The 22,169-nt window shown below is 52.4% G+C and overlaps 6 protein-coding genes across 7 annotated transcripts; 3 read left to right on the top strand and 3 right to left on the bottom strand.

Annotated features, from left to right (window-relative positions):
• Positions 1-461: 461 nt before the first annotated feature.
• Positions 462-2,143, top strand: Rcd-1 (Required for cell differentiation 1). Its single transcript, XM_017081253.4, has 5 exons — positions 462-761; positions 815-1,189; positions 1,263-1,457; positions 1,515-1,606; positions 1,671-2,143. The coding sequence occupies exons 1-5, from the start codon at positions 699-701 to the stop codon at positions 1,837-1,839; spliced, it is 894 nt and encodes a 297-aa protein (XP_016936742.1). The 5' UTR covers positions 462-698; the 3' UTR covers positions 1,840-2,143.
• Positions 2,144-2,445: 302 nt separating this feature from the next.
• On the bottom strand, positions 2,446-4,379 carry LOC108014993 (pyridoxal phosphate phosphatase PHOSPHO2). Its single transcript, XM_017081215.4, has one exon. The coding sequence runs from the start codon at positions 4,248-4,250 to the stop codon at positions 3,345-3,347; it is 906 nt and encodes a 301-aa protein (XP_016936704.1). The 5' UTR covers positions 4,251-4,379; the 3' UTR covers positions 2,446-3,344.
• A 1,682-nt stretch (positions 4,380-6,061) lies between these two features.
• On the top strand, positions 6,062-7,183 carry Sec61gamma (Sec61 gamma subunit). Its single transcript, XM_017081209.4, has 2 exons — positions 6,062-6,218; positions 6,600-7,183. Exon 2 carries the CDS (start codon positions 6,622-6,624, stop codon positions 6,826-6,828), a length of 207 nt encoding a protein of 68 aa, XP_016936698.1. The 5' UTR covers positions 6,062-6,218; positions 6,600-6,621; the 3' UTR covers positions 6,829-7,183.
• Positions 7,184-7,314: 131 nt separating this feature from the next.
• On the bottom strand, positions 7,315-8,798 carry Arp10 (Actin-related protein 10). 2 transcript variants are annotated; one of them, XM_070997841.1, is made up of 4 exons: positions 8,781-8,798; positions 8,628-8,730; positions 8,417-8,569; positions 7,315-8,364 (listed from the first exon to the last, which is right to left on the bottom strand). In XM_070997841.1, the coding sequence occupies exons 2-4, from the start codon at positions 8,696-8,698 to the stop codon at positions 7,452-7,454; spliced, it is 1,137 nt and encodes a 378-aa protein (XP_070853942.1). In that variant the 5' UTR covers positions 8,699-8,730; positions 8,781-8,798; the 3' UTR covers positions 7,315-7,451. The 2 variants fall into 2 exon arrangements, with proteins under 2 accessions (XP_070853942.1, XP_016936696.2); XM_017081207.4 differs by lacking the exon at positions 8,781-8,798 and having other exon boundaries at positions 8,628-8,774.
• Positions 8,799-8,993: 195 nt separating this feature from the next.
• Positions 8,994-14,469, bottom strand: Ranbp21 (exportin-5-like protein Ranbp21). The gene is made up of 2 exons (XM_017081695.4): positions 13,861-14,469; positions 8,994-13,741 (listed from the first exon to the last, which is right to left on the bottom strand). The coding sequence occupies exon 2, from the start codon at positions 13,702-13,704 to the stop codon at positions 9,979-9,981; it is 3,726 nt and encodes a 1,241-aa protein (XP_016937184.2). The 5' UTR covers positions 13,705-13,741; positions 13,861-14,469; the 3' UTR covers positions 8,994-9,978.
• A 259-nt stretch (positions 14,470-14,728) lies between these two features.
• Elys (AT hook containing transcription factor 1 homolog) lies at positions 14,729-22,019 on the top strand. Its single transcript, XM_017081646.4, has 7 exons — positions 14,729-14,960; positions 15,023-15,673; positions 15,734-16,050; positions 16,109-16,472; positions 16,536-16,726; positions 16,783-17,559; positions 18,000-22,019. The coding sequence occupies exons 1-7, from the start codon at positions 14,861-14,863 to the stop codon at positions 21,741-21,743; spliced, it is 6,144 nt and encodes a 2,047-aa protein (XP_016937135.3). The 5' UTR covers positions 14,729-14,860; the 3' UTR covers positions 21,744-22,019.
• Positions 22,020-22,169: the final 150 nt, after the last annotated feature.

Below are 22,169 nucleotides of genomic sequence, written 5' to 3'. Positions count from 1 at the left end.
ATTTTTAAGAGTTGCCCTTGAACCGAAAATCGTTTTTTCTGTGGTATTTTCTAAAAGCGCGCACAATATCGGAAGTATTGTTGTTTTCAAAGCAAACATCGATAAAACATTGATTAATAAAAAATTATTTGTATAAAGTAAAAACCTTAATTTGTATTGAATTAATAACTGTCACGATTTATTATGTTTCCTTTTTATGAGGTGAAAAATAAAAATGGTTGATTTTTTTGTCATTGAAAAATGAATCATTGTATAGAATGTGGGCAAGCAGTTCGGTATTTTACTTTTCTTTTTAAAACCTATCAACTTTTTATCTATCACTAATTTTATTTCAAAAAGTGTGAAAAAAGAGTGATTTTGTTTCACGAATTTACATTTATAAATATATTTTTAGATTTGTGGCAGAAAAATCGATAGTCGCTGAAGGCATCGATGATTTCACAACTCCGAATCGACGTGCTGCCACCTCTAATCTGCATCCGAGCAAGTCGTCACTTGTTTTCTTTTCTATTCCATCTTTTTAAACTTGAACCGACACGAACTAACAATTAACAGGAACATCGGCAAGTGCAAGCGACGCGACGCCATTTTGCGAGCCAAAACCCCAGTAGGTCTTGATTTCCCGCTAGTTGACGGAACGCGCGGCAAAAAGCGAAGACCCAGATCCTCGCAAGCTTCTACGAAAAACAAACGTCGCGATGAGTGCGCAGCCAAGCCCGCTCATGAATCCCCAGCAGCAGCAGCAGAGCGAGCAGGAGAAGGTAAGTGGGCGTGCGGACCTACCATGGCACGTGCTAATCCCATTCTGCGCTAGGTCTACCAGTGGATCAACGAGCTGGCCCACCCGGACACCCGTGAGACCGCTCTGCTGGAGCTGAGCAAGAAGCGCGAGACCGACCTGGCACCCATGCTGTGGAACAGCTTCGGTACCGCCTGCGCCCTGCTCCAGGAGATCGTCAACATATACCCCTCGATAACGCCGCCCACACTGACGGCCCACCAGTCGAACCGCGTATGCAACGCGCTGGCCCTGCTGCAGTGCGTCGCCTCGCATCCGGAGACGCGCACGGCCTTCCTGCAGGCCCAGATACCGCTGTACTTGTACCCCTTTCTGTCGACCACTTCGAAGACCAGGCCCTTCGAGTACCTGCGTCTGACCAGTCTGGGTGTCATTGGAGCGCTGGTCAAGGTGGGTGAAGGGCAGCTACGCTATCAGGCCTATTGGTAGCTTATAGCATGTGTTTTTCTTCTCCCTCCGACAGACCGACGAACAGGAGGTGATCACCTTCCTGCTGACCACTGAGATCGTGCCTCTCTGTCTAAGCATCATGGACAGCGGCTCGGAGCTGAGCAAGACCGTGGCCACTTTCATCATCCAGAAGATACTGCTCGACGAGTCCGGCCTGTCGTACATCTGCCAGACCTACGAACGCTTTTCGCACGTGGCCATCACTCTGGTAGGTATTGATTTCCCGGCCAGTAAATGGGTTTACTAACCAATCGATCGGTTTCAGGGCAAAATGGTAATCCAGTTGTCGAAGGATCCCTGCGCCCGCCTGCTCAAGCATGTGGTGCGTTGCTATCTGCGCCTCTCGGACAACACTCGGTGCGTATTGGTGTACTGTTTGTAAATAATGAACTTAAACACTAAATAATATTCCCCTTTCTAGCGCTCGCAAAGCCTTGGGCCAGTGTCTGCCGGACCAACTGCGTGACGGCACCTTCGCACTGTGCCTGCAGGACGACAAGTCCACCAAGCAATGGCTGCAGATGCTGCTCAAGAACCTGGAGCTGGGCGCCACCCCGCAACAGATCGGCATGTCGCCGCTGGGCACCTAGACAGTCAAGGCACGGAAGCGCCTGCACCCGCGCCCTTTCAGTATTGCTTAGGCGTCTGCCAGGGCCCGGCATCCAACAATACAACGTACAAGCGACCTTGCAAGCGCCAACGATGAGTGAGCTCCGTCTGCTGGTAACTGCTCTACCGAATAATATACTTAATAAGCTTGCACGCGATTGCCTGTGTAACCTAAGCAGAGCTGTAATATAATTATACATATGTACCGATAAAATAATGTTTATGATAAGTTTGTCACTGATAGCAAATAAAGAACCTCAAGCAGACGATGTATTTAAAAATAAAGGTTGCACTTTCTATTGTTGGCTACCTACCACTTAAGGAAAACCGCTAGGAAACGATTTAGATCTTTTGGAACTTTATAGTTAAGATAAAGTATTAAAACAATTTATTACTATTACTATTATATTACTATTAGTACTTAAAAAAACATTTGCAAATGCGCAGATGCAGTTTCTGCATCTCTTGGCTGCCTCTCTCTCTTTCCAAGGCACACAGGCATGCTGCCATCCCGCTCTGGGCCGCGCTGGGACTCACCAACCCACTCCACCTCCACCCATTCGAAACCCCAGTAAAAGGCAATCGGGTGCAGTAACGGCAAAACACACATTAAAATGCATATAATATGGACACTCATATACAGCTTGCGATAAATTCAATTACAACAAGTTACAATATACACACATGGATTAAACATTAACAGCCGCAGCCAAAAATTGACTCCTTGAACTGGCGCACACACCACTGAAATTGTACTGTTTGAGAGACAATGTGTTTTCTGCAGGTTAGAGTCCTGGCACACAGGTCCACCTATCATACTTGGCATAGTTGGTGCAGTAAAGGGAGGGAGGGGATTAAACATAAAACAGACCAGACCACATGATGGAACAATGATGATTGGGTTGTGCATGGGGATGTGGATTTAAGACCTTCACGAGTACTTCCTGGCATCGTAGAACCGTATGATTAGCATCGAAGCATCACCAAAAAATCCAACATCTCGATTTTCCAACTCGCCTGTTTAAGGAATTCTCAAAAGAATTCGCGTTCTTCTATACCAGCCTGTACTAAAAAAATTCGCGACCCCACACACAAGTGATACTACGGTTCTGCGATGGCAATCGTTTCTACTTACTCGTGGAGGTCTTAAATGCGTATACCTTAAATGCCTTCCTAATTCGGCGACTTGGTCGAGCCGGGAGACAATGATGATTGGGTTGTGCATGGGATGTGGATTTAAGACCTTCACGAGTACTTCCTGGCATCGTAGAACCGTATGATTAGCATCGAAGCATCACCAAAAAATCCAACATCTCGATTTTCCAACTCGCCTGTTTAAGGAATTCTCAAAAGAATTCGCGTTCTTCTATACCAGCCTGTACTAAAAAATTCGCGACCCCACACACAAGTGATACTACGGTTCTGCGATGGCAATCGTTTCTACTTACTCGTGGAGGTCTCAAATGCGTATACCTTAAATGCCTTCCTAATTCGGCGACTTGGTCGAGCCGGGAGCCACCGCCGATGCTCGCCGAGCCGCCACGTCAGGAGCCTCGGCTTCGTCATCCTGATCTGCATCGTCCTGCAGCTGCGGGGTCTTCAGCTGCGGCAGGGCCAGCATCTGGTCCATCAGGTCAAAGCCGCTCTTCCAGATCAGCAGCTGGGCGCGCAGCTTTAACTTGCTGCGGTTGCGCAGCAGATGCTTCTCCATGGCGAAGCCCTTGCGGGCGCAGGCAAAGTCGCAGGCCCGCTGCCGCAGCACGGGGCAGATGTCGTTGTTGCCGTCGCCCACGTAAAAAACATGGTCGTACCGGATGCTGCGCCGCAGGTCCTGCTCGATGACAAAGTGCTCCAGGACGCGGCCCTTGCACAGATTGCTGGCGCTCAGCTTGCAGTCCGACTGCTGATGGTGAGCCCGGACTAAAAGCCGTCCGGAGGCGTCGAACTCCGCCGGATTGGTGAAGACGGCCACGAAACAGTCGGCCAGGTTGTGCGCCCGCAGCCATTCCTCGATGAAGACGCTGTTAGAGTCGCTGATGATGATCAGGTCGTAGTGCAGCCGCTTGGCCAGGTGCTTGATCAGCCGCACGAATCCGGGCACCTCCGGGATGCCCCGGATGGTGTCCCGGATCCGGGCCTCCGGCACCTGTTGCTCATGCAGCAGGCGGAAAACCTCGGCCATGTACTCCGTCCAGCAGTCGTTCTCCACCAGCTCGTTGGCGCGGGCGCTGGTCACTTCCGTGGGCAGCAAATCGCGGACCACGGTGTCTGTGTTTTGGGACACGATCGTGTGGTCAAAGTCGAAGGCCGCCAGACGACGGCGCTGCTGCTTCTTCAGTTTGCAGCTGGCCACGGCCGCAGCAACGGCGGCGGGGGACTGCTTCGAGGACATTCTGTGGCTGGACTCCCAAATCCGTTCAGTTCGAGGACATCGCGGGGGTGTGCAGAATCATCGATGTACCGATGGCTGGACTCTCAAGGATGTGGAAAAAATCAAGTATCAATACATCGATATTTTTGAATAAAAATAGGTATTTATCGTATATCGTGATATTTTTTCACCTGATATATCGGAACACTAGACGTATGCGCAATTGTTGCACCGCAGCAAACGTAGTGTCAGCAAACGTAAGAGCCACGTAAGTGGTAGGTAAGGGATCTTAAAAATATATCAACGTATTTTACATTAAAAAAAGGTAACATCATCTTTTTTATCGAAAATTTAAAAAAAAAAAAAGTTTTGAGATTTAAATGCCAATCGATTGGGAATTTAATTACGAGCTCAACGAGATATGACATTCCTTATTCCGGCTCCATTTCGCAATTTGTCGGCGAAAAAACGGATAATTTTTGAGCAAAAATAGGGAGTAGCATTTTTTGGACGAAAAAATCGTTTATTTTAAGCCGTTTTTCAGTCGTAATTTAGTCAAATCGAGGCGCACAACAAAAAGACCGACTGTTTTGAACAGCTAACAACCTAGGCTAACGATCCACATCACTTTCTGGAAAATAATTTTTTGGACCAATTTTCGCATTTTTTTTAAGGGGTTACATCATCTATTTTATCGAAAATTTAAAAAAAAATAAAGTTTTGAGATTTAAATGCCAATCGATTGGGAATTTGATTACGAGCTCAACGAGGTATGACATTCCTTATTCTGGCTCCATTTCGCAATTTGTCGACGAAAAAACGGATATTTTTTGAGCAAAAATAGGGAGTAGCATTTTTTGGACGTAAAACACGTTTATTTTAAGCCGTATTTCAGTCGTAATTTAGTCAAATCAAGGCGCACAACAAAGAGACCGACTGTTTTCAACAGCTAACAACCTAGGCTAACGATCCACATCACTTTTTGGAAAATAATTTTTTGGACCAATTTTTGCATTTTTCATGAGGGGTAACATCATCTTTTTTATCGAAAAAGGTTCAAAAAATAAAGATTTGAGATTTAAATGCCAATCGATTGGGAATTTAATTACGAGCTCAACGAGGTATGACATTCCTTATTCCGGCTCCATTTCGCAATTTGTCGGCGAAAAAACGGATAATTTTTGGGCAAAAATAGGGAGTAGCATTTTTTGGACGAAAAAATCGTTTATTTTAAGCCGTTTTTCAGTCGTAATTTAGTCAAAACGGGGCGCACAACAAAAAAACCGACTGTTTTGAACAGCTAACAACCTAGGTTAACGATCCACATAACTTTCTGGAAAATAATTTTTTGGACCAATTTTTGCATTTTTCATAAGGGGTAACATCATCTTTTTTATCGAAAAAGGTTCAAAAAATAAAGATTTGAGATTTAAATGCCAATCGATTGGGAATTTAATTACGAGCTCAACGAGGTATGACATTCCTTATTCCGGCTTCATTTCGCAATTTGTCGGCGAAAAAACGGATAATTTTTGAGCAAAAATAGGGAGTAGCATTTTTCGGACGAAAGAATCGTTTATTTTAAGCCGTTTTTCAGTCGTAATTTAGTCAAATCGAGGCGCACAACAAAAAGACCGACTGTTTTGAATAGCATACAACCTAGGCTAACGATCCACATCACTTTTTGGAAAATAATTTTTTTAACCAATTTTTGCATTTTTCATCATATTTTTTATCGAAAAATTTTCAAAAAATAAAGGATAGAGATTTTAGTGCCAATCGATTGGACAAAATCCCAAAAAATTAAAAAAGCCAAATCTAGCTATAAACCGTCTGAAAAGTCGCCTGCCACCTGACAGCTCGGCTGGAATACAACCCTGGCGTTTGACACTTTGACGTGGAACTGTCATTGGAAATCGGTCGACGCGGCAATAGGGTGTACTCGATTTCACTATTCCACTTGATTGGAAATTTTCGTTTGAAGCGGAGGTTCGTTGTGTGTGCTGGTTTCCCAGTCTATTTGTCAATTGAAACAATAAGTGAATAAACAAGGGCTCGGTTCCAAGCAACAGCAGAGGTTCAAATTCCCCGGGCCATTTGTGTTTTTTTCGGCCCTGGCCACATAAAACCGAATTCCGCTTCGGGGGCAATTAAAGACCTCGGTGGCCCTTATTAATGCTGATTATTTACCCTTGACCTCGGCTGGATGCTTGAGAATCCGATAAGGTGGCGGGACAATACAATTCCGCTAGATATTTCACCTGCGACGTCACCAAAATATAGCCACGTCACAGCTGACGTTGCGTGAAAGTGCTTGAAACCAGAAAATCAGATCCGTTCACTCATCCCCACTTCCCCCTCCCCTTGCAGCACCCGACACACTCTACACGACATGGACAAGGTTGTTAAGTTTGCCGAGCCCGGCCGCGCCTTCGCCAAGGACTCCATCCGCCTGGTCAAGCGCTGCACCAAGCCCGACCGCAAGGAGTTCCAAAAGATCGCCATCGCCACCGCCGTGGGCTTCTGCATCATGGGCTTCATCGGCTTCTTCGTCAAGCTGATACACATCCCCATTAACAACATCATCGTGGGCTCCTAAGTGCGGCTATCCCAAGTGGATATGGAGGAGGAGGAACCACAACCACAACATGGGATTAAACAAATTCAAATCATCCATTATAGCATACGTCAGATACACCTTTTTGTCCCTTAGTTAACATGCATTAGAGATTAGAGAAACTATGTGCATTCAGCGAATGTCTTTCTTGCAGAGTTTTCACATGCCTATGTGAGAACGTATTGTAAAATTTAAAAATTCCATTAAAAACTCAATTTTGAAGTGCATGATCCAGTTATTTAATAAGAAACCACTAAAAAAGGTAAACGAACAATTTTGTAACATTTGTTTGGGGGTCTGCCCTCGCTAATAAATGTTGAACCGATTTTCGACAAGAGTTTATTTGTTTATTTTTGAACTTTAAGCAAACAAGGTAGCCTATGGTTAGTTGTCATCGGCAGTATCAGTTGGGTGCACTTCGTTTGACAAAGACCAGTAGAAGACTCCTGAAATTTACAATTCCGATCATTTTAGTATTTGATTTCCTATATTTCTTTTACACTTTATACTCGCAGTAAACTTTAAACCTATATAATACAATACAATCATGAGTAAGTAAATATGAATTAGCGAAAAGCTTCAGCATGCATCTCTCTTTTCAAAATCTACGATCCCGTCGGCCTATTGTCGCACAGGTTGCTCCAGTCCGGGACGTGCTCGCTCTTCAGATACGTTTCTTTTACCAGCGAGCGCGTCTGGATGAGGTCCGTGGCACCGCACAAGGCGCCGCCTAGCCAGGCGGTGAAGTTCTGCTTGCCGATAGCATTGAAGAACTTGAACTGCAGCTCGCCGTGGAAGCGCTCGGCGTAGAACGGATCCTCGGCGAGCAGATGCTGCAGTTCCTGACGGAGCCGGGCCAGCAGACCCTGAACCATGGAGCCGCCGCCCACCAGAAACACACTCTCGACCAGGGCGCGTCTCACGTCCAGTGTGCAGTCGAGAATGGAGCGCAGGATGAGGTGCGGCAGGCTGTCCCGCTCGTTGCTGGGTTCAAACATGATCTCGTAGACGGTCTCACGCAGCAGGCCGGGCACCTGAATGATCGCATCGTTGTCGCTGACAATGTAGTCTACGGCCGGCGCGGGAGTCGGCTGATCCTGGCCACCACTTGACCTGGCCTGAGCCCTTTCCATGGTTGTCACGAAGCACGTCCGCACCTTGATGTCCTCCAGCACGCTCTCCGTCAGCAGGCTCTCCTTGACGCCCGACTCCACCAGCTGGCGCTTGATCTCCGCATGGATGGCCCTGCCGCCGTAGCTCTGGTCCTTGAAGGCGGCCATGATTTGCACCCCGCTGAAGACGGGCATAATGCTCGTTTCACTGTAGCCTATGTCCACCACCAGGGCGGTGGGCACGGCTAGCGTGGATAGTGCGATGAGGTGGACGGGGACGAACAGAACGGAGGAGACATCGAAGTGGACAAAGAGCACGCGGGCCAAGGTCTCCCGGAGCACAGTGGGTCCGAACACGTTCTCCACCAGCACGAACTTGCGCTCTTTGGGGCTGACCAGCAAGTGCCTAAAAGCATATGGATGTAATCCCAGCTGGGAGCAGCTTTTGGGCCACCTACTTGAAGAAGATCGTCTGCAGGAAGTCCACCAGCTGGTCGTAGAGCTCCTCTGGGTTGCTGTAGTCGAACAGTCGCTTCCTGGTCCCAGTCGCGGTCATCACCACCTCTGTGGGCATTATCTTCCGCGGGTACGCCTCTGCCGCGAATCCCAGCCTGAAAAGGGGTTAGTGATGACTTCACCGCATCATTTGTTTTGTTCTCGCTCGCTCACTTTGTGTACGCCGTGCCGATGTCCAGGACGATGGGCGGCTTCTCCTGCATGACGCTCTCGTACATGGGCATATTGGCTAATGGGTCTTCTACGCACCTAGGGACTAGACAATTATTAGATTATATTCGGGTTAATTTGGAAAGTAAACCAAACCAAAGTTATGGGTAAGCAGCAATCGATGACGCTGTGGTCTATCGATAACCGAGAATTGAGCTTACAGCGTTTTTCCACTAAAGCTTTAACGGTATTGTTCTTAGCCAACGGATTTTTCAATCCCTTTTGAAAGATCTAACGAATTATTTAATATACAATATTTTATTCAAAATGAATTTATTACTTAGAATCCAGTTGCAAAAACGAAAACGATTTCATCTTTAAATTTGTAAATTTATTTCAAATTTATTAGCTTATTTCGATTTTGTGTTTTTGCGGGGTCCTCCCGCTTCGATTTCATTTAGTTATAAATAATAGTATATAATTTCAGTTTGAATATTACATACTCGCGCAACTATAATTCTTAGAATCCCGATGTGTTTTTTGTTTTTTGGGTTTTTTTTTGGGTATGCGTATGCATATGCGGTGCGGGATGTGTGTTCATATACAGTTTGATGTATTATATAATAATAACTCGTTGCCTATCAACTAAGCCTAAGCGTAATTTCAGAAATGTTTCTTCAAAGGATAAATGTGTACATATATATGTATATAAATTACAGTATGCCTGCGCATAGGTAACTATACAAAACGGGGGGACAGCACATTTCATTCATTAACTATGTATAAAAAGGGCTTCTGGCTTTGCAGCGGGGGCCAAGGGGAAGGGCAGGGTCAGGGGTGGGAGTATTGGCAATTATCGATGGATCTACTTCCTTTGTGCAAACAAGATTAACAAATTCCGAATAATAAATAACAAAGCAGTAACAAGTCGGTTCGGATCGAAACGGAGCAACTAAACAAATCGTTACATGCTGAAGTTAAATTTAGTTTGTAAAATAAATAAATTAATAATTTTAACATCTGATCGGAACTGTGACTGTAACTGGTACTGGAACTGGGTCAGGGACTGGGTCATGGGCATGGGCACGGAAGCGGGCGAGGACGTAAGATGCTGCTCCAGCTTCAATGCGGGCTCATCGTCTCTAAGCTAGTTTACAATTACTTTAAGTTCAGTCGTCGCTAGTTTGGCAGCTGAGGTGGCCGTGGTCTCGACGTCTTCCTGATCCTGGTCATCGACCAAGACTGAGGTCGTGTCGCTGGTGGCGTCGCCTCCGCTGCGACGCCTCCTCCTGCTCCTCTGTTTCTGTATGTGTGTCTGCTTCTGATTCGGCTTCTGCTTCTGCTGCGGTCCCTGTCACTTTTCCGGCCCAAAGAGCCTGGCCAGACTCGCGTTCTGATTGCTATCCATGATGTCGGCGGTTGTGCCCATGGCTCCCTTGGCCTTGTGCGACTGCATCGGCGGCAGGTTCGCGATCTGCACCTCATGTCGGAACAGCTGGTTAACGCTGCGCCCGACCAGCTGGGCGGTAAGCTTCTTGAATATGTCCTTCTTGGCGCGGTCCACCTTGTTACCCTTGACGGGCGCCACGGCGATCTTCTCGTCGAACTTCTGGATATCGGCCGCGTTTACACTGGGTATATGCTGCAGTACTTCGCTGAGGATAGGGAAGTGGGGCCGTAGCAGCTCATAGAACTGTACGCCCAGCGTCACCAAGCCCGACTGATTGGCCTCGTGCTGTCCGTGCACTTGCATACCCTGCAGAACGGCGGTGAAGGCCGTAACTGCCTTGTTCTCGTCCATAAGCTTCTCGGCGGCCAGGAAGCGCATCACTGGCGCGGCGATGTTCACTGCCTTCATGCTGCACATGCCGTCATTCCAGGCAATGGCCTTCAGTAGGGTCATCAGCACGTAGTTGCCGATGAGTCCGTTCCGCAGGAGCTTGCCGCCCAAGTCGCTGATAATGTCGGAGAGCAAGGCCGACTGGCTGGCCCGCGACTGTGGGGCGCTGTCCATCGAGTGCTCCTCGTTCTCCATGGCCACCGAGTTGCTGTTGGCATTTGCGCCGGCCGCGACATGATCGGCCCCAATCTGGCCGCCAACCAGCGCGATCTTCAGCACGTCCAGGTACTCGCGCGTCAGCGTCCGATTAAGCTGATCCTCCAGCACCTCCTGGGTGTCGTTGACCTCGCCGTTGAGCTGCCCGCTCTCGTAGAGCGAGGCGATGTAAATCCAGCGGCGCGTAAGGCGTTCGCACATCAATGGCGCCAGGTGGGCGAACAGCGGCACAAGAACACTGTCGTAGAAGCTGGGCGGGCACGAGTAGACGAAGGGCTTGAAGAAGACCCGAATGATCGGACGTAGCCGGTAGTCGGGCACCACGTCCATTCGGCTAAACACATTTGTTATGATGGCGTCGGACAGGCCCATGAGCTGGTATAGATCGCGACCCAGCGACGGACCCGCTGAGCCCATCAGATGGTAGCAGCCCTCGGTGACCATCATCATGAAAGTCTGCATCTTCTCGAAGGCCGTCGGCTCGCTGCGGATGGTGGTGTCCAACGGATCGGTGGGCAGGGCGCAAATGCCCATGAGCAGTTTTTTCTCGTGCTCCAGCATCCCGTGGATTCCGCGGTAGCCCTCGGAGAGGGCAAGCAGCGCCTCCGGCGCAAACAGCTCGTTGAGCACACGCATCAGACTTAGCACGTGCGAGAGCAGTGGCACGACGTGCTTGGTGGCCGGATTCCGGCAGATGGGGTTGCCCAGTTCCGTGCAGCCGATGACAAACCCGCCGCGCTGGGCGCGGTCTGGGTCGTCTGGCCAGGTGCAGCGTTTAACCACGCCCAGCACCACATGCAGGGCGTCCAGCAGGCGCGACCGATTTTGGAGCGTAGGCGCACCCTCCACGGCGAAGATGGGAGGCTTGTCCAGGCCCACGAAGCTCATGAAGGCCAGCGGCGACTTCAGCGCATCTCCAAAGGCCAGCCACTCGGACCGCTTGTCCTGCACGATGTGCTCGATGAAGAGAGTCTGGCGCTCGAAGTCGCAGAAGTGGTTCGAGATGAGAATCAGCGCCTCCTGCAGCGTGGTACGCATCAAACGGCACAGCTGGTGCTGGCCAGGCTCCTTGAGTAGGAGCTCCACGTGTCCGTTGATTTGCTCGAACACGGGAAGCAGTAGCAACGGATACTTGTGGGCCAGCTTCACCAGCAGCGAAGCGGCGTGGCGCCGAAGGTTTTTGGCGGACTTTGCCTGCACCTTCTCCAACTCGTTGGGCGGCTTTAGTACAAGCGCTCGGAATATCTTGTCTAGCACCCGCGGCAACAGACTGACGCCGCTCATTGCCACACAGTTGGTGGCCGTGATCTGGCACGCAGACATGCTGAGGAAGACGAACAGGGCCGAAATGCAGGAGAGCAGAATCGAGTAAATCAGCGGGTTGATTGTCTCCAGTTTAAGGCAATCCTCGAGCAGCCGCAGTCCAGCCGGTACCGAGGGACGTTCCGAAACGAGCAGTATGCGGCTTAGAACGCCGTCCAACACACTCACCAGTGCATCCCATTCCAGGTAGACGGGGTCCAGCACGCTGCACGACACGTTACCGCTCTTGGCCTCTGCATCCGCTTCGGCCACAGCGTTGCGAAGGCGCTGCTGCAGCCACTGTTCGCAGTAGCCGTAGGTGACCAGCGGCTGCACCAGCGTGGCTAGGCGGAAGATCTCGAGGAAGTCGGTGCGGCAGCGGAAGAAGTAGAGGGCGAACTCCTCCTCGCTGTCGTACTCCAGTCGGATGTAGGCCTCAGTGGAGAGGCTGGCAGGCGAGCTAGTGGAGGCAGGATATGGCAGCTTCACGATCCTGGGCGCAATCGTGTGGATGAGCTTGGGAATGTAGTTGACCGTGGCGAAGTCCTTCGAGCAGGGCTCGTGCTTCAGCAACAGCTGCCAAATGAGCGCCGACCCATGGGAGACGCTTAGCGATGGATGCTGGACGAGGAGCAGGAGGCATTCGAGAAGGACTTCTAGATGCACCGGTCGCTGGGTGGCGTCGTCCTTGCCCCAGAGCGCCACCAGCTGCTGGGCCATGCCGTTCAGCACCTGCAGCAGCTTCTTGAGGAAGTTGTGGTGCTGCTCGATGGCCAGCGTGGAGCTGGAGTCGGTCGGTATCTGGCTGGCCTGGTAGATGTAGCGCAGCGGCTCCTCGTTAAACAACTGCAGCAGCGGCTTTCGCTCCTTGGCCTGGCCCTTGCGGTTCGTGATCTGCGCCAGACACTCGGCCGCGTTGCATTGGAATGCTTTGTCGTTGAGCAGAATGCAGAGGAAGTGCATTAGCTTGCCGTTGCTGGACATGATGTGCTGGATACTGACCCACTCGACGAAGCCGCTCAGCGTGAGCAGGACCATTTCGACGACCCTGCTGTGCGCGTTGGCCTTGGTGAAGTTGCACAAGCGCGTCGTTTCACGGAACGCGGTCACATGCTGCTCCACCAGGCGCAGGAAGAACTCGAAGATGTCGTTCATGTTGTTGTTCAGCGCCTGGTACATGTCCTTGCGCCGCTGATTCGACTCGATCGTCTGCAGCAGGGCTACGTCCTCCACAAGCCGCAGGAAGACGAGAAGCACCAGCTCCGTTTGCGCCTCGCCCTTGGTGCAGGCCTGGCTCAGTTCCGGCAGCAGGTCGGACCACTGCTGCGGCCATTCGCGCTTAATCATCTCGACGATGATGCGCGATAGCGCATCCTTTGTGGGCAGCAGCGAGCGGTCCTCCGCCGGGCCCACGCCCACGTTCAGCATCTTGATGGCATTGTCCTTGATGTACACCTTCTCCTCGTGCGTGATACAGTTCCACCGAAACTTGATTGTGTACTCGATCAGCTGCAGGCCAAAGTGCCGCACCTGCTGATTGGACTGCGGCGAGCTGGCCAGGAAGAGGCCCACCTGGGCGCACAGCGGCGATTCCTCCTTGAACCGCTCGCAGGCCATGTAGGCCTCCAGACGAGCCTGTTGCTGGGTTAGCGGGTGCATAATCAGGTCGACGGCTTTGGCCAGTTCGGCGGCCAGAGCCTCGGTGCCTCCGTGCTGGGCCATCGCCACCGCTAGCTCTTGTCTACTGCTGCCTGTCTGCCTGCAAGAGGAGATGTACATATATGTTGGTGTCTTGGTTTCGGTTCATCCTTCTTCTTCTGGTGGCGACATGTGCTCACAAACCACCCTTCCCCTTGCCCAGCCCAACGAAAGACTCACCTCTGCGCACGACCCCTGCCGCTCGCCGCTCGAAACCTAAATCTCGCCTAGCCTCTCGATCTCCTCCTCCTCGATCCCCGCGTGCCACCGCCTCGTCGCTGGCCAATGCGTTTGTGGACAGCCCGAAGATTAAGAGAGCTGCCTGTGTGCGTGTGCGTGCTGTGTTGTGTTGTATGGTGTGTTGTGTGCCGTGGTCCGTGTGTGGAATGCGGAATGCGTGAGTTCTGGGTTCTGGTTGGGATTGCCGCCTGGGAACGCTCGGAGTATCGGCCTGAGTAGCGCCTATTGCCTGGAACACAGCCTCGAGTCGGGTGTCTCACATTTGAATCGCATATAGGTGTCGCAGATATAGCCCACTGCTGAAACGGCTTTTCCGGCTGGGTTGTTTTAGAACAATGTGCAGGCAAATCGCACGGGACAGGGTTGACAGGCGGTCAGCGGAAGTTGCCAGATCTGTATAGCACTGTCTGCCGCACTTTTGCCTTCTGTTACACTTCAATAGATGTCTGAATACTTTGTGAAATTCAACGCAAGGCCTTCTTTTTTCATATTTGCCTTCCCTGTTTTATACTCACAATGGCGAACCGGCAAAATTTCTTATGAAACTCGCGCGATATTTTCGCAATCCTGCAGCGTTGCCGGACCGCGAGAGTTGTCAGGCTGCCATTGCCGGCACTTCCTTTTGCTTTCTCTTATCAATGAAGCGGAAAGACATGTTTTAATTAGCTGACAGATAGAGGAGGTAGCAGTAACTTTGCAAAAACCATACAAGCTATTATTAACTAATTGGCGAATTTCAGTCGAACGTTACTCAACACTGGGCCAGCGGTCAACGTGCAAACAAAACAACCGTTTTTAAATGTCAAATCAAATCGAAGCGGCAACGCCGGCCAGCACACACACGCACGCACACTCCACAAATATTCCGTGTTTTTTTTCCTTGCGGATTTCCTGAATTCCAGGCATTGACCGCCAAAGCGCCGACGCACATGAACTAGAAATGGAGTGGCACGAAGTGGAGTTGGACGGCAGTCGCACGGCGGCATTTCCTGAGCGCGCCGTACCCGGATTTGGCCAGGAGCCGGCGGATATGGAGACCGGTAAGTGTGGCAGCGTGTGATTTGCCATGGCATCCTCTGATCACGATCCTCCCGATTGGCAGCCGACTACCTGGGCGGCATCATACGCGGCGGCCATTGGGGCTGGGTGACCTGCCGTTATGGCAAAGACGCCACCCTTCTGGTCTGCAGCATGACCACCGGCGAGAGCTTCTCCCGGCACCGCTTCTGGAGCAGCGAGTCCGCAGACGAGGGACATGGTAGCCCCGGGCAGCGCAGCAGCATCCGCTGTGTGGAGGAACTCTTTCCCGGTGAGCCGGAACGCACCGCGATGTTGGCCATCTGCCTGGAGTCGTGGGAGAGCGGGGAGCGCCCAATGGACGCCAAGACGCAGGTGCTCATCTACTCGATCCCCAACAGTCGAGTGCTGCGCCGCTTCCACCTGCCATGTGGCCTACACTGCAGCGCGCTCACCTTCCTCGACCGGGACATCTGTGACGCAACGCGAGTGGCCCGATTCGACGGCTGCCTGGCCGTTGCCACCAAGGAGGGCATCGTCCTGCTAGTCGATCTCAACAGCGACAGCCTGGTGGAGCAGCCAGGACGGCGCTGCAGCCTAAGCAACTCCAGTTCCGAGGGCGACCCATGCTACGGGGAAATTTTCAGCTTCCCCGGCGAGGAGCTTCAAGATCGCTTTAACCTCCTGCTGGACGAATGTCGCTCAAAGGGCGCCCATTTAGCCGTACGGTTGAGTGGTGAGTGTGTGGCGTGCGAATGCAACTCCAGAGCTAGCTAATCCTTTAATCCCCTGACAGTGGCCCACAGCGGAATCAGGTGCTTGATGGGCATCAGCTTGGCCCCCGGCTTTGCCGCTGGCCTAGAGGATGGCCGCGTCCTGATCTACGACCTGCTGCACTTCCAAGTGACCACTACACTGCAGCCGCCGGGAAGAAGTGAAGGGGCTCACGGGGCCGTGCAGCGAATGTGCGTTATCATGCCGCCGGACGACCCCAAGCCCTGCTTCTACATATGTGCATTATACCAAAGCGCCGACGGCCTCAACATGTTGCTGCACTGCGTCAGCTACAGGCGCTCATACGTGGAGCAGGGGATCGACCTGTTACGCTTCGAGGTAAGCATACGCAAGTTGCCTCTTTTCGAAGGCAAAGATTGACCCTTTACTCTGGCAGCACTTCCATTCCAGCTCGGTGCGCAACCACCAAGTCTTCGACAGGGGCATTTGCTCCGTAACCGGCTGCACTACGGCCTCCACTTTCAGCTTTGCCGGGGACAGCGGAACGCTACTGCTCATCATATCCTGGCACTCAAGCACAGACCGCAAAAATAAGCTCGTCCTGTTCGACATCAACCAGTGGTACAAGGAAGAGATGCCCCCATGCGTGCGCCATTACGAAACGCCCCATTATCTCGCCGGCTATATCCTCAGTGGTCTGCCCACGGGATTAGGATTGCATCTGCGTGCCAACTCCATTTTGCACTTTGCCTCACTGCAGCGCTACGATGAGCACTTCTATCCCGATTCCCTGACGTTTGGTAGGAGCCAGCTTCTAGATTCGTGGCAAAGCCAGTTGAATAACTCTCCTCCTCCTCCGCTAGATTGCACACTGCTGACCCCAACTGGCAGCCGCTACTACGCTCAGGACGGAGTGCAACATCGTTTCCTTAACACCCTGCGCTGGGAGCGCGCCACGCTCTTTCTGCGACCACAGTCCTACCACGAGGATATCGTTCGCCTGCGCCTCCTGCCTCAGTTCTGTGAGCTGAATCCGAACGCCACGTTCTCTAAGGTAGGTGAACACTGATCCTAATCCTATTTCTCTGGACTTAATTGTTCCATTTTTAGACTGCCATGTACGAGGTAATTTTGTCTGTGGCCCTAGAGCACAAGTGCGGGGCCCTGCTGAACGACTGCGCCCGTAGCTGGCTGGACGGCAGCTTCTTGTGCAACATGCTCGATCCCACGGAGCTTTCGCTGTCCACGCTGACCAACTGGATCGTGAAGCGCGCTGGTCAAATCAAGACGCGCTGCTCGGAACTTTGTCAGGGCATCTTCGACTACGGCGGCTACTCGTTGGACGAGCGGGAGCGGCGTGAGTTCAAAGAGCTCTCTGCCCAGCTACGTGAGCTACTGCGTCTGCAGTCCTACATTGTCGAGCTGGGTCGGCGCCGACTGACGCCCTCCTTGCTGGCCGAGTGCAAGACCAACGAACAGGCGCTGCGGACAGTGCACGAGTACCAGAGAGTGCTTTACTGGTTTATCGAGCACGGTCTCCTGCCCGAGGGGCAGCACGAGAATCATCGGGAGACCCGGGAGCAGCCGCTGGTTCGTCTTCGACACGTTTACTCCGAGAGGCGGGCGCAGCGAAAGAAACTGTACATCGACGCTCTGGGGGAGCTCACCTCCCTCTCGGACCCCTATCCGCCGGACTCGCTACATGCGCTTCTGCACGTGATGCTCGATCCGGACAAAGAGCCCTCCCACAAGCATGCTCTTATCCTATACCTGCTGCTGGATCTGGACCCACAGCTGGGCAGGCGCTTCCAGACTGCCTTTCAATTGGGCGAAGAACTGGCCAAGTCGGTGCGCTCATTTTGGTGCTTGGACCGCGGCGATTACGAAGTGAGTTCACAAATATGTATATTCAAGGAATCTGTCAAATAGAGTCCTGCCCGGAAAAGTAAAAACATAGTCGAGTTCCGAGCTAAAAAAATTTGACTGCGAATTCTGCAGAAAAAGAAATATTTAACACATTTAACAGATTTAAACATTTTAAACCGTACATAAACTCTTGCAAAGAGTGAGTCTGCGACTTTTAACCATGATTTTACCATCCTTAAATTTTACAAAACAAAGGTAACCGCCAATTCTTTAGAAGAAGAGAAACTCATATTTACCACTCATACATTGTTGGTTGGGATAATTATATAGACGCGAAACATACATTAATTGATGAATAAAATAGGACCGCGAATTATTTAGAAATGAAGAAAAATGTTTAAAATCAAAGTTATTGATTTGAAATGTTCTGTTCTTAAACTCTAATCGTTGCCTATTTACAGCATTGCGTTAAGGAGCTGTACAAGGACCCCGCTCCCGCCAACAACTTTGAGGAGTGGCAGATGCGCCTGCTCCTAGAGACTCTGCTGGATGGCGGGGCTGTCAAGGCGGCCATGCGAGTGGCCAGCCAACCGCCTGGTCCCCTGTCATCGGCGCTGCACATGAGCGTGCTCCTGGCCAACGAAAACATGGCGGAGGCCTTCCTGATCGCCCGCCTCTACGACGACGAGGAGGAGGGGCAGTCGCTGCTGGAGCGCTTCTTCCGACACTGTATCGAACGCAGACGCTTCAGAGTGCTGGCCGAGCTGTGCCTAAGGGAGCCGGAGGAGCGACTTTTGTACCGCCTGCTGCGCCAGTGCCGCTCGCGGCAAACGGAGTGCGTTCACTTGATCCTGCTACTGCAAAAGAGTAAGTTCATCGAGGCAGTGTCCTTCATGGATGACGTGGCCGTCGAGCGCCAGCGAGAGGACGAGTCCTCCAGCACTATTATTTCTGCCTACCGGTCAACGATGGCGCCGGTTGCCCAGAACATTGCCGGCACCTATCTCCGCATCCGCGAAACCCTGGTCGGCCTTGAGGATGCTAAGAAGGGCGGTCTTTTGCAGCCCTTCAGCTGTCAGCTGGTCAAACAGAACGCGAGCGGCCAGGTGGGTGGCATCTTTCAGAGCTCCGCCGTCAGTGCCCACTGGGCAACACACTTCGAGACGCCTCCTGTCTTACCCCCCGTCTCTGTCCCTGCCAAAATGGGCTACACCAACATTCCCTTCCTCCGGCATGCACAATACGGACTCTCGGAGCTTCCCCACCGGCGGCGCAAGGTGCGACCAGTACCCCACCAGGCGGTGGAGAAGCGGCAGCGAGAGCAAGAGGAGCAGCAACGAGAGGACCGCGAGCGCAGGCAGCAGTACTCACTGCAACCTCGAAAACGCCGCCGCCTATTGGCTGAGCAATTGGTTGAGGACGTTAAGGGCCATGTAAGATCCATTCTAGACCAAGAGTCGGAACAGCAGTCGGAGTTGGAAGAGGCGGGGCGGAACCAGGCCAGCGATCTCTTGCAGCCGCCAACTTTCCTTCAGTCGCGCCAGACGACGACACGCCAAGGCAGCAGCTCGCCCCAGGCTATTCTCACGATCCTGAAGCGGCATTCGGCCGTGGACGCCGTGGGAGGCACTCCGCCGGTGGCTACGTCCACCACACTAGCGGGACCAAAGAGATTCCGTTTTATGCCGCCCATACCCTTGCGTATGGATGGATCGATGGAGGTGGACAGCGAGGATGCCGCCGAAGAGGACGAGGGAGAGGAGGAGGAGGAAACCGACGAGATTATCGTTGAGATCGAGTCCAGAAGCGAGCCTAGGAGCACCTGCAGCGTTGAGTCCGACGAGGACGAGGAGTTCCTTTCCCCGTTGGCCTCGGCCAATGTGTCTTTAGTGGACCAAGTGATGGTGCCACCGCGGGAATCTCCTAGGCCTTTGGCACCGCCAGCTGGCCCACAGCCACGTAGCTCATTGCTTCACGGGCGAAACGAAATCGGAAGAGGAAGTGGAAGTGGGACTGGAAGTCAGAGCAGCAGTGGATTCGGCAGCTTTGCCACCGTCCGCCCGGCACCGACGACATCTCATTCCCAGTTCTTGCCCACCATCTGCTCCTCCAAGATGGGCGAGACGCAGTCGCAGGTCTTCTCCAGTGGCAGCTGTGGGGTAAAGATATCCGAACGCACAACCATCTGTGGCGAAATGGAATCAACCGATCTTGGTTCGGAGGTTACGGCCGCACCCAGTTCGCAATGGTCTCTGCCTGCAGCACGGCCTGCAGTCCAGGGACACCGGATGATGGATACCACTCTGGAGATGTCCACCTACGATGTGGCGTCGCTTGAGCAGCCAGACATCCAGGTTCAGAATGAAGAGGAGGAACTAAAGCTGGGCGACACGCAGTCGGTTGAGGAGCAGGAGCAGCAGAATCAACATGATGAGCAGGAGCCAGAGCGTTCGGAGATGGGCGGTCTTCTGGAATACCTGGGCAGCTCGGAAGCACCTGCTCAGGAGCCTCTGTCCTCGCCCACCTACAGTCTAAGCAGCGAAGAATCAGACCTTTCCTCGGCCGACATCCGGAACCCCTTGCTGCCCACGCTGCACAACGATGACCCCATGTACTCGATCGTTGTGGAGTCGACAGGTTCCATCACCACATCGCGATCGGTAACGCACACGCCCACTTCCTTCCTGCCCAGTGACACAAACGTCTCGCAGAACTCGAGTCCAAGAGCACCACACGGTGGTGAAGGAGATGGCTCGCCGATCTCCATGTACCGCGCCAATAGCCTGGAAACGGTCGATGACCTAGACACCACAAAGGGTTCGCTGGAGGAGGAGGAGGAGTACGATGAGGATGACTGCGTAATAGCACTGGACGGCACTGAGGTACGCGGCTATGTGGCCCGTCCGCAGCCATCGGGAGCCTGCAGCAGTGCCGAGCTGTTCGCCTTCAAGGACGACTGCCCGGAGGAGGCGGCCAGCGGCCCTTGTCCTTCCCTTTCGCTGGGCGCCACGGTCAATAGCGACTCGGATGTGGCCGACACTATTGTGCTGGACAGCGATGAGGAGTCGCAGAAGGCAGGGGATTGTCAGCCAGAACAGCAGAAGGAGGTAGAGTGGCCCATGGAGGAGGATGCTGGCAGCAACGATTCTGTGGCCACAGTGGCGTTTAGCGAAAGCAAGCAGAATCCTGTCGAGAACGATATGGAGGTGGATGTGGTGGAAGAAAAGCTCTTGGAGGAGATTCCCGAAGAGGAGGTAGAAGAAAAGCCCTTGGAGAAGATTCCCCAAGAGGAGGCTGAAGAGGAGAGCAAAGAGGATCCCGAACAGGAGCCACTTTTGGTCCAAGAAGAGGATTCCAGGCAGAGCCTAACGCTGGTACTCTCCGATGACGAGACCGAGGAGCCAGCTGTGGCTCCGGTGCCGACTCGTTCTTTGCGCCCGCGTCGCGGCTCCTCAGAGTACCGCGATAGCCCGCGTCCCCTGCGATCGCAACGTTCCTCCTTGGATCACCAGGACAGTCCCGCTCCGGTGGCTGGCCGCAAGATGCGTCTGCGTAGTAATGACGCCATAGCCTCGTCGCCCGCAGCTACTCCGCCGGTCGCCACGCCCAAACGCCGAGCGTTGCAGCACAAGCACCTGCTGGAGGTGATCGACGAGCAGAGTTCCCTGGACGCTTCGTTGCCGCGCACCCGCTCCCGCTCGCGCCTAAGCGTGGACTCGGAGGCCCCAAATTCCAGACCCACCACGCCCACAGCTAGGGTCCGCAGCAAGCGGGCCACCTCGCTGGTGCCCACGACGGAGAGTCCGAGTGCCCGGCGTTTACTGCGCCGCAACAGCGAACCGCCAGCCGCTGTGGGAATGCAGCAGCCCGTGCGCAAACCGAAGGCGGGAGGCGTGAGATCGCGCAAGACGAGCCAAACCGATCAAAATCTGTCTGCATCGCCGGCTCCGGCAGACGAGCCTCCATTAGTCACCGAAGAATCCGCAACAGCGGAGGAGGAGCGACCACGTCCTCGTCGCGTTGGCAGACGGCGCATCTCCGACCTGAGTGACCAGTCTGCCAAGGCCGCGGAAACAGATGCTCCTGCCACGGAAGCCACCAGTTCGAGGACAAGCTCCAGGACCAACTCCGCCAACAGTACCACCACCACCAAGACCCGGGAACTGCGTCCGCGCACGCGTCGCAACTCGAAGTCAGATGTTTAGCGTCCCCGTATCCCTCGTCCCCATAGTCTCTACAAGAGCATCCGTCGCGTGCGAAACCCACGGAGGGTATGTGCGTTGCACGGAACTCGACTAAACCAAATTTCACACCATCATTTTAAGGAACAGTGGTGGAGGATGGTACCGAGAAGTAAGAAACGGCGTAGAAAGCAACGATCTAGAACACTAGAATCACTTTTACTTTGCTTACACTAAATACCAATTTGAATTGGCATACGTTTTGAATGTTTAATAAATCAGTTGGAGTTTAAACTAAAATGGGAAAAAAATGTATGCGGGGTATACATGTACGATTTCAGATGGAGACACTTTAACTATTTCAGATAGATACAGATAGATATCAATAATAATGATTAACTTTCTTAAATCAGATCAATCAATATAATATAGATGTACCTTCCTCTATCT

Source organism: Drosophila suzukii, chromosome X, assembly GCF_043229965.1.
Source record: "Drosophila suzukii chromosome X, CBGP_Dsuzu_IsoJpt1.0, whole genome shotgun sequence".
Lineage (NCBI taxonomy): Eukaryota > Metazoa > Arthropoda > Insecta > Diptera > Drosophilidae > Drosophila > Drosophila suzukii.
This window is presented reverse-complemented; position numbering and strand designations above follow the sequence as displayed.

What these genes read in the sequence shown, in the direction of transcription:
- Elys (XM_017081646.4), top strand. Translation starts at nt 14,861, where the DNA reads ATGGAGTGGCACGAAGTGGAGTTGGACGGCAGTCGCACGGCGGCATTT. An exon ending in GCCGGCGGATATGGAGACCG is followed by an intron (nt 14,961 to 15,022) that starts GTAAGTGTGGCA and finishes CCCGATTGGCAG; the next exon opens with CCGACTACCTGGGCGGCATC. An exon ending in TCCCGATTCCCTGACGTTTG is followed by an intron (nt 16,473 to 16,535) that starts GTAGGAGCCAGC and finishes CTCCTCCGCTAG; the next exon opens with ATTGCACACTGCTGACCCCA.
- LOC108014993 (XM_017081215.4), bottom strand. Translation starts at nt 4,250, where the DNA reads ATGTCCTCGAAGCAGTCCCCCGCCGCCGTTGCTGCGGCCGTGGCCAGC.
- Rcd-1 (XM_017081253.4), top strand. Translation starts at nt 699, where the DNA reads ATGAGTGCGCAGCCAAGCCCGCTCATGAATCCCCAGCAGCAGCAGCAG. An exon ending in TCATTGGAGCGCTGGTCAAG is followed by an intron (nt 1,190 to 1,262) that starts GTGGGTGAAGGG and finishes TCCCTCCGACAG; the next exon opens with ACCGACGAACAGGAGGTGAT. An exon ending in CGCACGTGGCCATCACTCTG is followed by an intron (nt 1,458 to 1,514) that starts GTAGGTATTGAT and finishes GATCGGTTTCAG; the next exon opens with GGCAAAATGGTAATCCAGTT.
- Sec61gamma (XM_017081209.4), top strand. Translation starts at nt 6,622, where the DNA reads ATGGACAAGGTTGTTAAGTTTGCCGAGCCCGGCCGCGCCTTCGCCAAG.
- Ranbp21 (XM_017081695.4), bottom strand. Translation starts at nt 13,704, where the DNA reads ATGGCCCAGCACGGAGGCACCGAGGCTCTGGCCGCCGAACTGGCCAAA.
- Arp10 (XM_070997841.1), bottom strand. Translation starts at nt 8,698, where the DNA reads ATGCCCATGTACGAGAGCGTCATGCAGGAGAAGCCGCCCATCGTCCTG. An exon ending in ATCGGCACGGCGTACACAAA is followed by an intron (nt 8,570 to 8,627) that starts GTGAGCGAGCGA and finishes ACCCCTTTTCAG; the next exon opens with GCTGGGATTCGCGGCAGAGG. An exon ending in CTGCAGACGATCTTCTTCAA is followed by an intron (nt 8,365 to 8,416) that starts GTAGGTGGCCCA and finishes ATATGCTTTTAG; the next exon opens with GCACTTGCTGGTCAGCCCCA.